This window comes from Nanorana parkeri, unplaced genomic scaffold (genome assembly GCF_000935625.1).
Source record: "Nanorana parkeri isolate BGI_ZX_2015 unplaced genomic scaffold, ASM93562v1 scaffold262, whole genome shotgun sequence".
Lineage (NCBI taxonomy): Eukaryota > Metazoa > Chordata > Amphibia > Anura > Dicroglossidae > Nanorana > Nanorana parkeri.
Genome location: NW_017306530.1, coordinates 888,680 through 901,341, shown reverse-complemented (window position 1 = coordinate 901,341; position 12,662 = coordinate 888,680). Strand labels below are relative to the sequence as shown.

Below are 12,662 nucleotides of genomic sequence, written 5' to 3'. Positions count from 1 at the left end.
TATGTTGAGGGATTCCGGATCATCGGTGCTGTAGGCATCGGCTGCTGCAGCGTCTGTTTATGTTTTTTCTTACCCCCCATCTGCGGCGGTTTTCAGTGCTGCTGGGGTGCCAGATAAATATCCAGGAGAAACCAGGTATATGTCTGAAGGGCGTCAGGAAGTATTATATGTCGAGGTGGTATCCAGGCGAAACCAGGAGAAGACAGAGGAAGCCAGATATCTATCACTTAGAAGGCAGGTAGAAGCAGGCGGGTAAAAGGCCGGTAGTTGCGGGAAAGCAGTGAGAAGAGTTGAGAGGAGCCGACGGCTGGAAACCGACTGATGGCAGGGGAGAGCATAGGGCAATTTCAGCCGAGGCATTCCGCAGCTTTCCCGTAGCGTAGCGGCGAGTCTCGTGCACGGGCGGCGCACCGGAACTACGTCATCGGCGCACCATTCTCTATCTTGTAAAAAAGTTGGGTCTGGTTTGGCCCTGCTGCCTTCAACCAACTGTAAACTTTTATTCTTTGCATATCTTACTTATTTTTTCCTCCCTAGTCTGACAGTGGCCATTTTCACTAAGGGCAGATTACTAGATTTCCCTTTACTTGCTGGAACTCTGGCAGATGTGACTAGGACACGACCATGCACATCATCTCAGGGGAGCAAAATGCCTTTCCCTGAGATCTTGTGAGATTACAGATGAGATTTCCTAGCAATGCTCTGCTGATGTAATCATGCCCAAGCACTGCATCCTGGGAAGGTTACATCATTTGTGCCAAAGTGGACCAGGAAGTAGAAAAAAAGAAATTGTAAGTAAACCCTTTAATGAATGTAAGATGATTTCATATCCGCATGCAGAGCTGTATGCTGATGTGATTTTTAGTCAAAGGGGTATAGGTCTGCTTTAACTTTATGGGCCTATTAACTTTTAACCAGAAGAAAAAAATTCACTAAGAATGTTCACTTTTACCCCATTCTCCCAACTGCTGGTTAGCTCAAACAGAGTGAATGTACATGCAGTCTCACTAGACGAATAAGCTATGCACTTCTTTTTACAAATAGACCTCTTTTATATGCTGACAAATGAAATTCCTCCTGCCTGCAGCATTGCAGCATACTGGCGGCATAATCTCCCCAGATTGCACCACTTAGGCCTAGGAACAGTCACATGACTAGTATTCAATCTGAATTTCATTACAAAAAGTACATTTTAAAAAACATTTATTCTACATTTGCTGTATTTTGTGACATGTTGACGATGTAACTAACTGGTCCGCTTTAATGGGCTTTGTATTGCAATGTCTCTAATAGGAACTGCCTGTATGGCTTCACAGAAAACATTTAGATTCAGGCTTTGATCTGGCACATTCATATGATACCGATATATTAAATCCTATGGCTAATGTGACTGCCAGTGTACATTTGTGCTTGAAGTTAACGCTAAGCTCAAGGCAATAGGATTTGTGTTTTCCGCCAGTGCTCGCTTCTCTTCCCAGTGACTGCCCACCTTTTTCATTCCGTGATTTCTTTTTATGTCGATTTTTCTTTTTCAAATGAAAATACATGAAGTCCCAGCTTTGAATTGTATATTCTTTCTTCTAGGTATAGCTGTGGGCCTACAGTTTATGATCACGCTCATCTTGGACATGCATGGTGAGATATTACTTTACATCTTTGCCATCAGATAGAAGGAACACTTGAATCAGGCAGGGAAAGTGCCATGTTCCTGCTGATACATCGGCGCATCCCTGCTTTCTTTCCTCCCCGCTGGGCGCTGCTCTGTGTCCCAGCGGTGAGGAGAGAAAGTGTGACAGCCGGCCGAGTGCTGCGGGAGAAGAGCGTTGTGAGCGGCCGGCGTCTCTCCTCCCACACCACTCAGCCTCCTATCACAGTCCGGCAGAGCGGTGTGTGGGCGGAGACAGGCCGCGCTGTCACAGGAGGCTAGGCTCTCCGCACCGCTCGTTCAGCCTCCTGTGACAGCGCATCAGAGAGCAAGGTTCAAACACTCAGTGATCACTGAGGTGTTTGTAGATAATTGAGGACAGAGTATGTTTACTATATCTTCAATTATGAATGAATGGGAGTGTTGATCACCTCCTGTTCATTCATAGTTGTAGTTATAGTAAACACACAATGTCCTCAAGTTATCAATGAACAGGAACACTCATAGAGGATTCCTGTTCATTGATAACTGGAGCTGCAGAAAAAGAGATTGAGGACTCCGTGTCCTCAATCTCTTTTTCTATTTTAAAAAGGAAATATCAGGGGTCTGTTTAGATCCCTAATATTTCCTCGAAGCCCCTAAAAGTAAAGTAAAAAATAAAAATATTTAATAAAAATGAATTAACAAGTAAGTAAGTAATTAACAATTAAGTAAAAGTTTATAAAAAATAAAAAATGTGAAAAAATTAAAATTAATAAACATTTTCGGTTTCGGCTTGACAATTTTTTTTTTATTTCGGTTTTGAAATTCCCATTTCGGTGCACCTCCTAGTAGAAACATCTACATTAAACTGTGGGCAGATTTGACTTCCTTTATAAGATTTCATTATTATGCTGGTATACATGTATGTTTGACCTGTATAGCTTCTAGAACTAATAATAGTGGGGGGAATTCATAAAAAATGGAGCAGACAGAATCTGGAGCAACCAATCTGCTTCTCTCTTCAGTTTTTTCAGTTTGAAAAAAACAGAGACGTTGATTGGTTGCCATGGGCTACTGCTCCAGATTCTGTCTGCTCCAGATTTGATAAATTCCCCCCAATTTTTTGTATTGTGAAAATCTGTATGCATGGAATTTACTCCTTCTGCTGCTGGAATTCTAAAATGCTACAATTCACTCCCAATTGTGATGATATTTTTCTGTGGTAGTGTGTAGGTCAGATTTATGTGGATAATGAACATCAGGGAAAACAGTAACGGCGCAGAAAGGACAAGTCACTAGTATTCCTTGCCCTAGAGCAATGACCATAAGCTCCTGATGTTCAAGCACCATGGCATCTTTGCTGGCAGGTTAATATCGAACTTAATAATCGGCTAACTAATCGATTTTGAAAATAATCGTTAGCTGCAGCTCTATATGTCATCTTGCTGTGCCTGTGAGTGACAATATCATCTTTGTACCAGGGGCCATTGGAGGCCATGGCATTCTACTGCCTCTAGCATTTAGCACTGACATTAGGATCTATTTAGAAAACCTCTGTTGGGAATCGTTGGGTCTAAACAGCGTGATCACCTAGCGGGCTGAAGATGTTCATTCTTCGGTTACCAAGAAGGGTCATAAACTGTCAAATGTAACTAGGATATCTGAACTCACACACACTCTTACATATTCTGTTCTTTTCAATACTTTCTTTTAAAAACCCATGATTTTATCTGATCAGAGAAATATCATTATTTGAGACGTTGATAGTCCTGATTGTCCTGATTGTTTAAAATGCTCTAGTCGTTTTTGACGTTTTTCAATTTGCATTGTCTTTCAGCTCTTATGTTCGATTTGACATCATTCGGAGGATTTTGACCCAGTTTTTTGGCATCAATGTTGTCATGGTGATGGTGATAACAGATATTGATGATAAGATAATCAAGAGATCTAAAGAGGTAAATGCTGCAGTGTTTTGTTTGATTTGTGCTAATACTGTTCTTTCTTTTTATGGTGTTGGTCATTGATTTAGCTGACAATTTTGCTTAAAGTGACATTAAAGGATATTTCTCCCTCCCCCCTATGCTGGTGTAAGGACTTACCTTACATGATGTCTCTTGATCCGATCGTCTTCTTTCCTGTAGTTTTCTGGAGACCCTCCAGCTCTGGTGCCGCTCTCTCCGATCCAGCGCTGACTCCTCTCTCTTTCTGGCACTTCCTGTCCCACGGAGTCTGTGCAGATGCATGCTGCCTCCATTGACTTACCTTGTGTGTCTCCTCGTCTCCCAGCCGAAGATATGTACTGCGCATGCGCCCACCCCATGATCCTTTGCGGCCGCCCGAGGTTTTTCTCATCGGACGGGAGCGTGCGGCAGAGACACAGGTAAGTTTAAACCTTTTTTGTAGCTTCCTTTTGTTTATGTTTTTGCATATATCTACTGCTTGATATATGCTAAAACCCCGGAGGGTTTATTTATCCTTTAAAGTGACACTAAACTCAGGAATTAGATATTAAAAATACATTCAAGTACCTTACATTTAGCTGTAGATCATCAATTCATCTCTGAATTGGTGCTGACACTGTCCTTCCTTCTGGAGGGTGGCTAATTTTGTCCCCCATGGTCCCTGTGTGTGTTGTAAAGTAGTTACCCCTGCAAGTTCACTCCTGTGTTAGACCACAATCTCAATACATATTGATAAACTAAACCTGAGATTGTAGTCCTTCACAGGAGTGATCTTGGAGTGGTGGCTACTTTACAACACACACAGGGACCATGTGGAACAAAAGTAGCCACCCTCCAGAAGGAAGGACAGTGTCAGCACCAATTCAGAGATGATCTACAGCCGAATGATACATAAATAAGAAAAAAGAAAACTTGCCGCACTCCTTACCGGGACTCCCCCAAAAAAGACAAAGACGGGTGCTCGAAATGACTGTGGATGGCGCCGCCACACGTAGACAAAAAGAAAGACATCACCAGCACTCCAACAAGGATAATAAGAGCAATTAGATGCTCATTTATTGACAGATGATGTCTCTCATGGGGAAGCACTTTCGGGGCCACACAGGGTCCCCTTCGTCAGGCTCAGAAATGACAGTGCAGACGTTTAAATAGACGTCTATTGGTATGGGTGTGTCATGTCTTTCACTCACTGGTTGGTATGTCTATATAAATGACTATATGTTATCTCTGCACTGTCATCTCTGAGCCTGACGAAGGGGACCCTGTGTGGCACCGAAAGCGCTTGCCAATGAGAGACAGCATCTGTCAATAAATGATCATCTAATTGCTGTTATTATCGTTGTTGGAGTGCTGATACACAAATAAGACACATTTTTGTTAAGGCTCCATTCAAAAATATAGTGTTTGCGTTTCCCACATGGTTTTCCGTGCGGAAGACCATGCAGCACAAAAACGCGAAATCTTCACATCTGCATGGATTCTGCTCGCAATAGTCTGAACAATACAAGAACTATAATAACCAGCATTCCGGGGAGTCCATTTGCACAATGCTGATTGATTTCTAGATTAAGTATTTTAATGTGGTGTCTGTCAGTGTGAATCCTCCATACCCCACTTCTGCAGTTGATGTCTACATTTTGATACCGGTGCCTTCTGTGCTATAATACACAATAGGGGTTATTCACAAAGCTGCCAAAGGCAGCCAAGTGAATAACCCAGCCAAAGTGAAGTGAGCTGAACGCTGTTCGGCTATTCACTTCTGGCTTCTATGGCTGATTTCAGCCGTACATCGGCTGCCTTCGGTCAGCCAAACATGCTCTGCTTGTTTGGCTGAGCCGAAGCGCAGAAGGAGTTCGACTCCTATCCAACATCTGGATCTTGTGAGCCGAAGCTCCGGCAGCTCACTGGCTGTTTAATGACAGATCAGCGTCCCCAGGTCATTTTCGGGATGCTGATCTGTCATTACAACTGGGCAGAGCAAGCTATGAGATCACGGCTGGCTCCGCCCAGCTGTCATTTGCGTGGTGATCAGTCGGTTTCGGCCGACCTTTCTCCATGCTTCAGCTGTCACTTCGGCTCAGTCGAGCCGAAGCATATGCCTTCGGCTCGGCAGTGCTGCTCAGGTGCCTTCGGCTGCTGTACGGGCTATTGTGAATAGACCTTTACAGCCGCCCTTCAGTTCAGCTTAACCGAAGGGCAGAGGCGGCTAAAGAGAGCAGAAGGATCAGCCCAAGCTACGGCTGGATCCTTCGGCTCTTTAGTGAAAAACCCCCAATAAAAAAAATGTTTCATTAGATGGTGACAATTTATTATAGGCAGTGCACTTACTTAATAGGTCTGTGAACTTGATAGGTGACTAAAGGTTTGCTTTTCATTGGAAGTAAAAAAAAACAACCCTATTGTCAAAAAACTAAACATACCGTGTTTCCCCGAAAATAAGACACTGTCTTATATTTTTTTCGGCTCAAAAAAACACACTAGGTCTTATTTTCGGGGTAGGTCTTATTTTTTTTCAATGTACAACAATCCAAAGTTAATGCAAATCCAAATTAAATAATCAAAAATGGCAAAGATAAGAATAGGGTAATCAGGGCAATCAGGGGTGCCGTACCTTTCCTAAGAGCTATTTGATCACTAGAATGGATGAAGCACACTTTCACTATTGATTCCTCACAGGCAGAGTGCATTTGGTATCACTCCGCCTGTGACAGGAGACGGCGCTATAGAGGAAGCATCGGCTTATGCGGCTCTGCTCCCTCCGCTGCCGCCTCGCTTCCTCTAGCGCTGGCTTTGTTTGCACTGCTGATTCCCCCCTTATGACACAACTAGGTCTTATTTTCGGGGTAGGTGTTATATTTTAGCAATTCCCCAAAAAAGTACTAGGTCTTATTTTCGGGGTAGGTCCTATTTTCGGGGAAACAGGGTAAATATGTATTTCTGTATTGAATTTCCATCAGTTCTCTCCTAGTACTAAAAACCGTATCTGTCTAGAAGTTTGTAAACTTACTTATTGAAGATGTCCATAGGATGTTCTTCCTCAGTATAGTGACTCCATTGAACTTCCTTGTGTCACAACTCACAGAGCTTGCCTCCTGAACTATAATTCCTGAACATTGCAACATTATCATTGCTTGCTGGATTTCTTTAGAAATTGAGATTGCATTACATTGAGCAGCAGGGAAAGAGATGCAAATCACACTGGAAATCCAGGAGAATGTTGAAAGTGATGGGCAGAGGGAAGCAGCACTCACTACATAAAAGGGATTTTTAAAAGAATGCTTTGATTGCATTATTAGAAACAACTCTCGTATGTATTCCTATTGCAATGCTGATGTTATAACAGGATGGTATATGCTGGGACTATTGAACTCTTTTAAGCAAATAACATTAGTAAGTAGCCTAATTTAAATTGCTAGGTCTTCTGCTATAGAGTACAGTCTGAACCAAATACATAACTAATATTCTGGAGTGTGAATTTATTCATATCAACATATTTTCTCTGATATTTTCATATTTCGCTGACATATATTTTTTAGACACACCACAGGTTGTCACCTGAGCAGGAAGATGAAGCAACTGTATTACAATTAGGTTAATTACAAACAAAAAATGCTACAACATCCTGAACACACGTAGAACAGACAAAGTAGGTGTTTTCTGAAAGGTTTTCAAAGCTATAAATTCTTCATACAGGATATTTTCCCATACAGAGTATCAGTTTCTTTCCTGGAAGTGGCCCCCAACCTTTTTACCAGCTTGGTTATCTACCTGATTATTGCCATTTTTTTTTAATGAATTTACAATCAATCAGATCAGATCATTTAAATTTTTTTTTTTTTTTTTTTTACTCCTTTAAATGTAGATTTTTCAAGTCAAATCTTCAACCTCTTAATTAGAATATACTATTGCTTCCCACCCTCTGACCATGCTGTGCTCTTGTATTTTATGCATGACGGGGTAGACATTGTATCTAGAGCAGGGTCTCGGCCACTATTTTCAAGTTTAGCAGCTGAAATACATCACTAATGGTGATATTTTACAAGACATTAATGGTGCTTTGTTAGTGAATTACTTTTGAAGTTTTAGAAATGCTCATAGTGGATGTATTCAAGGCTTTCATAAAATTACAGATAGATCCCTGGTGTACAGTGTGTCCTGTATCTCCTAACAGCTGTGCTTAACATATACAGTATGTTATATGTAAAACACAGTAGTAGTAGGTCACATTCAACTGCAAATGTGCTGTCATGTTGAAGATGTTTCACTGTTCAGCCAAGCGGCTTCATTAGCTCTATTGAATGTCAGGAACATACCCTGGCATTTCTAGGTGATCGCTTTCTTCCCCACTCAACTCAAATGTGTTTTTGTCTGTGTGTCCATTGGAGAGATTTGTTTTTACTGTCTATCCTGAAGGGCTATGGGCAACAAACATTTCCATTAATATAATTGCTTAAAAACAATTAATAAAAGTAATGTGTTTCACATAAAGAAGGATTCCAGTACCCCCACCCTGCAAGGGTTAAGTGTGAATTTTTGTCTGGGTGCGAAGAAAAAAAAAGGTTGTACTCACCCAAACCACCGAGTTGGCTGCTTGCTTCTCCAGTCACTGAAGCCTGTATCCTCCCATGCTACAGCATTGTAATGTCCCTCAGCATCCTCATGTCTGTACCTTGTGTATAGAATGTGATGATTTACGGGACCTTAGGTTGCTGCAACAGAGGGGGAGAGAGACTCCAGGGACCAGTGTAAGAGCAAACTGGCTCTGAGGATCAGGTAGGTATAAGTTTTTTTACCTAGATAAAAATGAACAGTTAACTCTTGGACTGGAGGAGTAGCCCCGCTGCAAGTGTTAATACAAATTCTGCCCAGAGTTCTGCTTTAAAGCAATTGGACACCTGAAAGGAAACCAACCCCGTGAGTTCATTATTGCTTACTCCCTAAACAAATTAAGGGAATTTTGGGAGAAGAAGCTTCTTGAATGAGTGGTGAAACATCCTAAACATTACAGAACAAGTCCAGTTAAATGTGACTGACGACTACTAGTTTTCCCATGACCTGGATATCTGAAAGCCTTGAGGCCCTGTTGAGGCATTATAACGCAAAACATGGTTTTCATTGAGTTTGGTGCACATATATTTGTAGAATTGTGGTATATCATAGAAAAGAGTTTAGGTACGTTCTTCATCTACCGATGTGTATTAAGGGGGCCATAGAAGTCAAAGCACATGAAAATGCATGGTTACTGAGAACCACCCCTAGCAACAGCCCATGTGCTCTTGACTTGGCTACTTTTGTAAATTAGCAAGCTTTTCTCACACCGTCCTAATTATTCAAGAGAATGGATAATAAAAACTCACACATATGCATAAAAACATGCAATGGTACACACATGAAAACTAAAGTGCATATGTGTGCAGTCAGCCCCATTGAGATAATGCAAATGCCAGAAACCTGACACGTATACAACTAATAAGGTATAAAAAGCCTGAACTCCCATGCTTGTTCTAGGTTGGTAACTTATTGGGGAGGCGAAGCTATGATCTAGAAGGACAGCATTGGTACTTATGCCTTTCAGTTGTAAGTTAGCAGTGGCAGCTCCCATATTGGCATTCTTGCAGATACTCAACACAAAGCCATTATTAATCATTTGCACTTACCACAGCATTCTTCTTGAGTTGCTGCCAGATTTAAATGAGTAATGTTAAGTATGTAGTCCTGTGAGTGTATAAATCCATCTGGCAGGTGTGGGTATATATATGGCTTGTTTACATAAATATTTCCCAACAATATTCTCATTCCATCAACTTCTACTGAGGTTCCAAGCAAGATATGGAGACATCTATATGAGGGAAAGATTTGTCCCAGCACCTGGGTATCATGGGTCTAAACAACTGTGTGTAATGAAACATCGGTTTTGCAGTTTGTTTTACCTGTTTTTCATAACCTGAGATAAGTTTCAGCCATAATCTAATTGGTTGGTCTTTTTTGAGTTTGTGTAATCTGTTTTACTTTTTCTACAAAGACTAAATAATTCAAGTAATGCTCTACCATGAAGTGTATCCCATTGAAGCCTATGGTCCTCAGTGTGTTTTACATAATGTATTTCAGTTAGCAGTGTTCACCATAAGTTAAACTTAAACTAAGGAATGTGCAAGCATCTGTAGGTATCTTCAGGTTAGCCTTCTAGTACATCCAAAGGGTCTCAGAGTGATCTTATGAAAAAATGGCCTACTCCTCCCAACTCCAGCACATCAATTGATCAGAGAGGCTGATCATCATGTTTATGGACTAAGAGTAGGGTGTGGGGAGCAAGAGCTTTAGACCTGAATTTGATGTTTGCATTATAGAACACCCCAGGTTTCTAGGCTCCTGGGGTGCTCTGAAAGACTGCTTATGGTACAAAAAATACATCCGTGTTTGTGTGCACTTTGTTTACTTTCTGTTTGTAATGCTTCTGGTAACTGCAGGTCTCCTTTTTAATGGCTATTCCAGACAAACATGTTGGCTGGAGGAGAATTAGGGAAGCAGTGACTTGAATTTGGGGAGGCAGGGTGTCCTTTCCTCTGGGTCGTTCTGGGTTGTGTTGACTTGGGCACTGGAGGCAGAAAGGCATCCGATATCCTTGTGTTTTTGGCAGCTTTCACACCATAATTGCATCTTTTGCCCAGTGTGAGTGTGTTTTGTTTTGGAGGGGTTGAGGGCAACAAGGAAGCAGTACATCTCCATTGATGTCCATGGCTATACAGCAGTGTTCATGCCCCGTACTGCAATAATCAGGCATCCATACTGCAAAGTCGGGGCATCTCCATGATGTGTACCGAGACATTTGGCTCAGTACTCTTCTTTAGACTTGATGTTTAGGAGTTGCTTGGTTCTAGCCTTGCTGGAGCCGCTGTTCCTGTATTATGTTTTAGACACAATATTTCCCATATATTTCTCCTGGGAATCTTCTCAGATGCAGGCACATCATACACAAATATTGCCTGAAGACTGGAGAAGTAAGTGTTGATTGTAGAGCTTAGAATAGCATATCACAGCCCCAGGGTCCTGTAATGATGAGTTACATTTAGGGATTGTGTTCAGTGGTATTCAGGGAGCGCAGAGCCCTATCAGCATCCAGATGTTTTACCTCAAGCATTTTGAGCTTCTACCACTTTTGAGGTTCAATGAACCCTATGGTAACTTTGATTGCCATGTACACAGGTTATGACAGGTCAGAACATAATGCAAAGCAAGTCAATGGGGAGTTTCTTGTTGTGATAAGCAATCTGCTCATATGTCTAAAAAAACAATACACAGCTTGCTTTAGGTTCACCAAACTCGGCTGAAAGCTTACAGACAGATTGTTTCCTACTGAGCACCCCAATATGGAGGCTCTTATGCCAGTGGTCTCCCCTCCACCACAATATTATTATGTGAATTATTGTGTTCCCCTGTCTACAAACTGCGCACAAACAAATAATGGCCTTACTTTAAATATTTTTATCTACAAAATTGTTTTGCATATATTTGTGAATGTTGTTGTTGTTGTTGTTTTCAATTTTTAAGAAAAATATTATTTAAGTGAACATGTCATGCCCTTAAAACTGTACAACTTATCATTGTTGCATGTAACTGAGCCTGCTTTCAAATCTATTCTAGACCTGGTCTGTATACAGGGCATTGTGTTCTCAGCAAGAAGAGATTAAACTCTGCTCCCTGGTAGTGCTAAACCTCATTCCCTGCCATTGAGCTGTCAAATGCCAGAGCCTTTACTAGCCACAGCGCTCTCATTTTGTTTTTAGCAGATAAACAAAAAAGACAACTACAGTATTGGCTCAATGATTTAAGCCTATAACAATTATTGATTATATGAAGGTATAAAGGAGTCTTATGTTTAGAACTGAACATGCTTAGTCTGCAAATCTTCAGCATAGAAGATGCCAGGTATCGGTAGGCTAGCTGAAACAACGGCACAGAATATTCATTCACAGCTTGTAGCTAAAAATTTCAATTGCATATAAAATGTAAGCAGGCACTTGGAGACATCCAATCTTGTGTCAGAGCAATAATAGCACAGTCTCCAAGATGAAACCAAGATCAAACCAAAACTTCTGAGCTTTAGGAATACTCACCATTTCAGGTGATAGACTCATGAAGGTTTAAAAAAAAAATCACAGCAGCAAAGCACAAATGCTTTACATTATATACAGAATTATACTGTATATACATCCTTATGATAAATTGTCTATATTTTTAAAACCTAGTTTGAGGGTGATAAACCCAAGGTGATACTGCAGTTCAAAGACTAGTACCAAGTAATTGTATATTCTTGGCCATTTGAGAAAACATTGATCTTCCTTTTGGCAGATTAGCAGATATGTGCCTGTCCCTTGAACATATAATGGCGGGATTAATGGAAATGGGGAAAAGCGTGCCTCAGCATTAAACAAATCGGGTAGATATGATTTACACACAAAATCTAGTACCATGATTGCTGCAATGTAGTTACTGCTGCAGTAAAAATAGTTTGTGTGTGTGTGCAAAATATAAATATTCAGTAAAATATTCTGTGACACTTTTATTATCTGAGGTGGTGGTTAGAGGAAAAGTGTATTGTCTGAGGGTGAGATCTGTCAGAGAAAGAGAGCATTATCTAGGAACTGGGTGCGTGTTTGTCAAATAATTAGTGCCATTTAAGGTGGTTGTCAAAGGAAGAGATCATTGGCTGATGGTAAGGGAAGTGGGTTATTTGAGATGTTTTTCAGAGGAGAAGATCATTGACTTGAGGAGGAGGAAGAGTAAAGCAGGGGGGCCAGTAGAGGATGGAGGTGGTGTCTGAAGAGGAAGTGGGTATTATGCAAGGAGGAAAGCATTGTCTAGCACTATGATTGTGTGCCACACACATGAGGAAGAAGAGGAAAGCAGGGTGTCAGTAGAGAATGGAGGTGGTGTATGAGGAGGAAGTGGGTGGTAAAAGCATTGTCCAGGACTGAGATCATGTTCCACATACCTAAGGCGGAAGAGGAGAGTAGGGTGTCGTGTCAGAGAATGGTGGTGGTATCCGGGGACGAAAGCATTGTCCAGGAATGAGA

General features: G+C 41.3%; 1 protein-coding gene across 1 annotated transcript in view; it reads left to right on the top strand.

The window, feature by feature from the left end:
• The window catches only part of CARS2 (cysteinyl-tRNA synthetase 2, mitochondrial (putative)), a 64,077-nt gene that overhangs the window by 5,370 nt on the left and 46,045 nt on the right, over positions 1-12,662 (top strand). The window contains exons 2-3 of the mRNA XM_018557004.1: positions 1,585-1,635; positions 3,465-3,582. Of these exons, the coding sequence (XP_018412506.1) occupies positions 1,585-1,635; positions 3,465-3,582 (169 nt within the window). The remainder of the gene's footprint in view (positions 1-1,584; positions 1,636-3,464; positions 3,583-12,662) is intronic.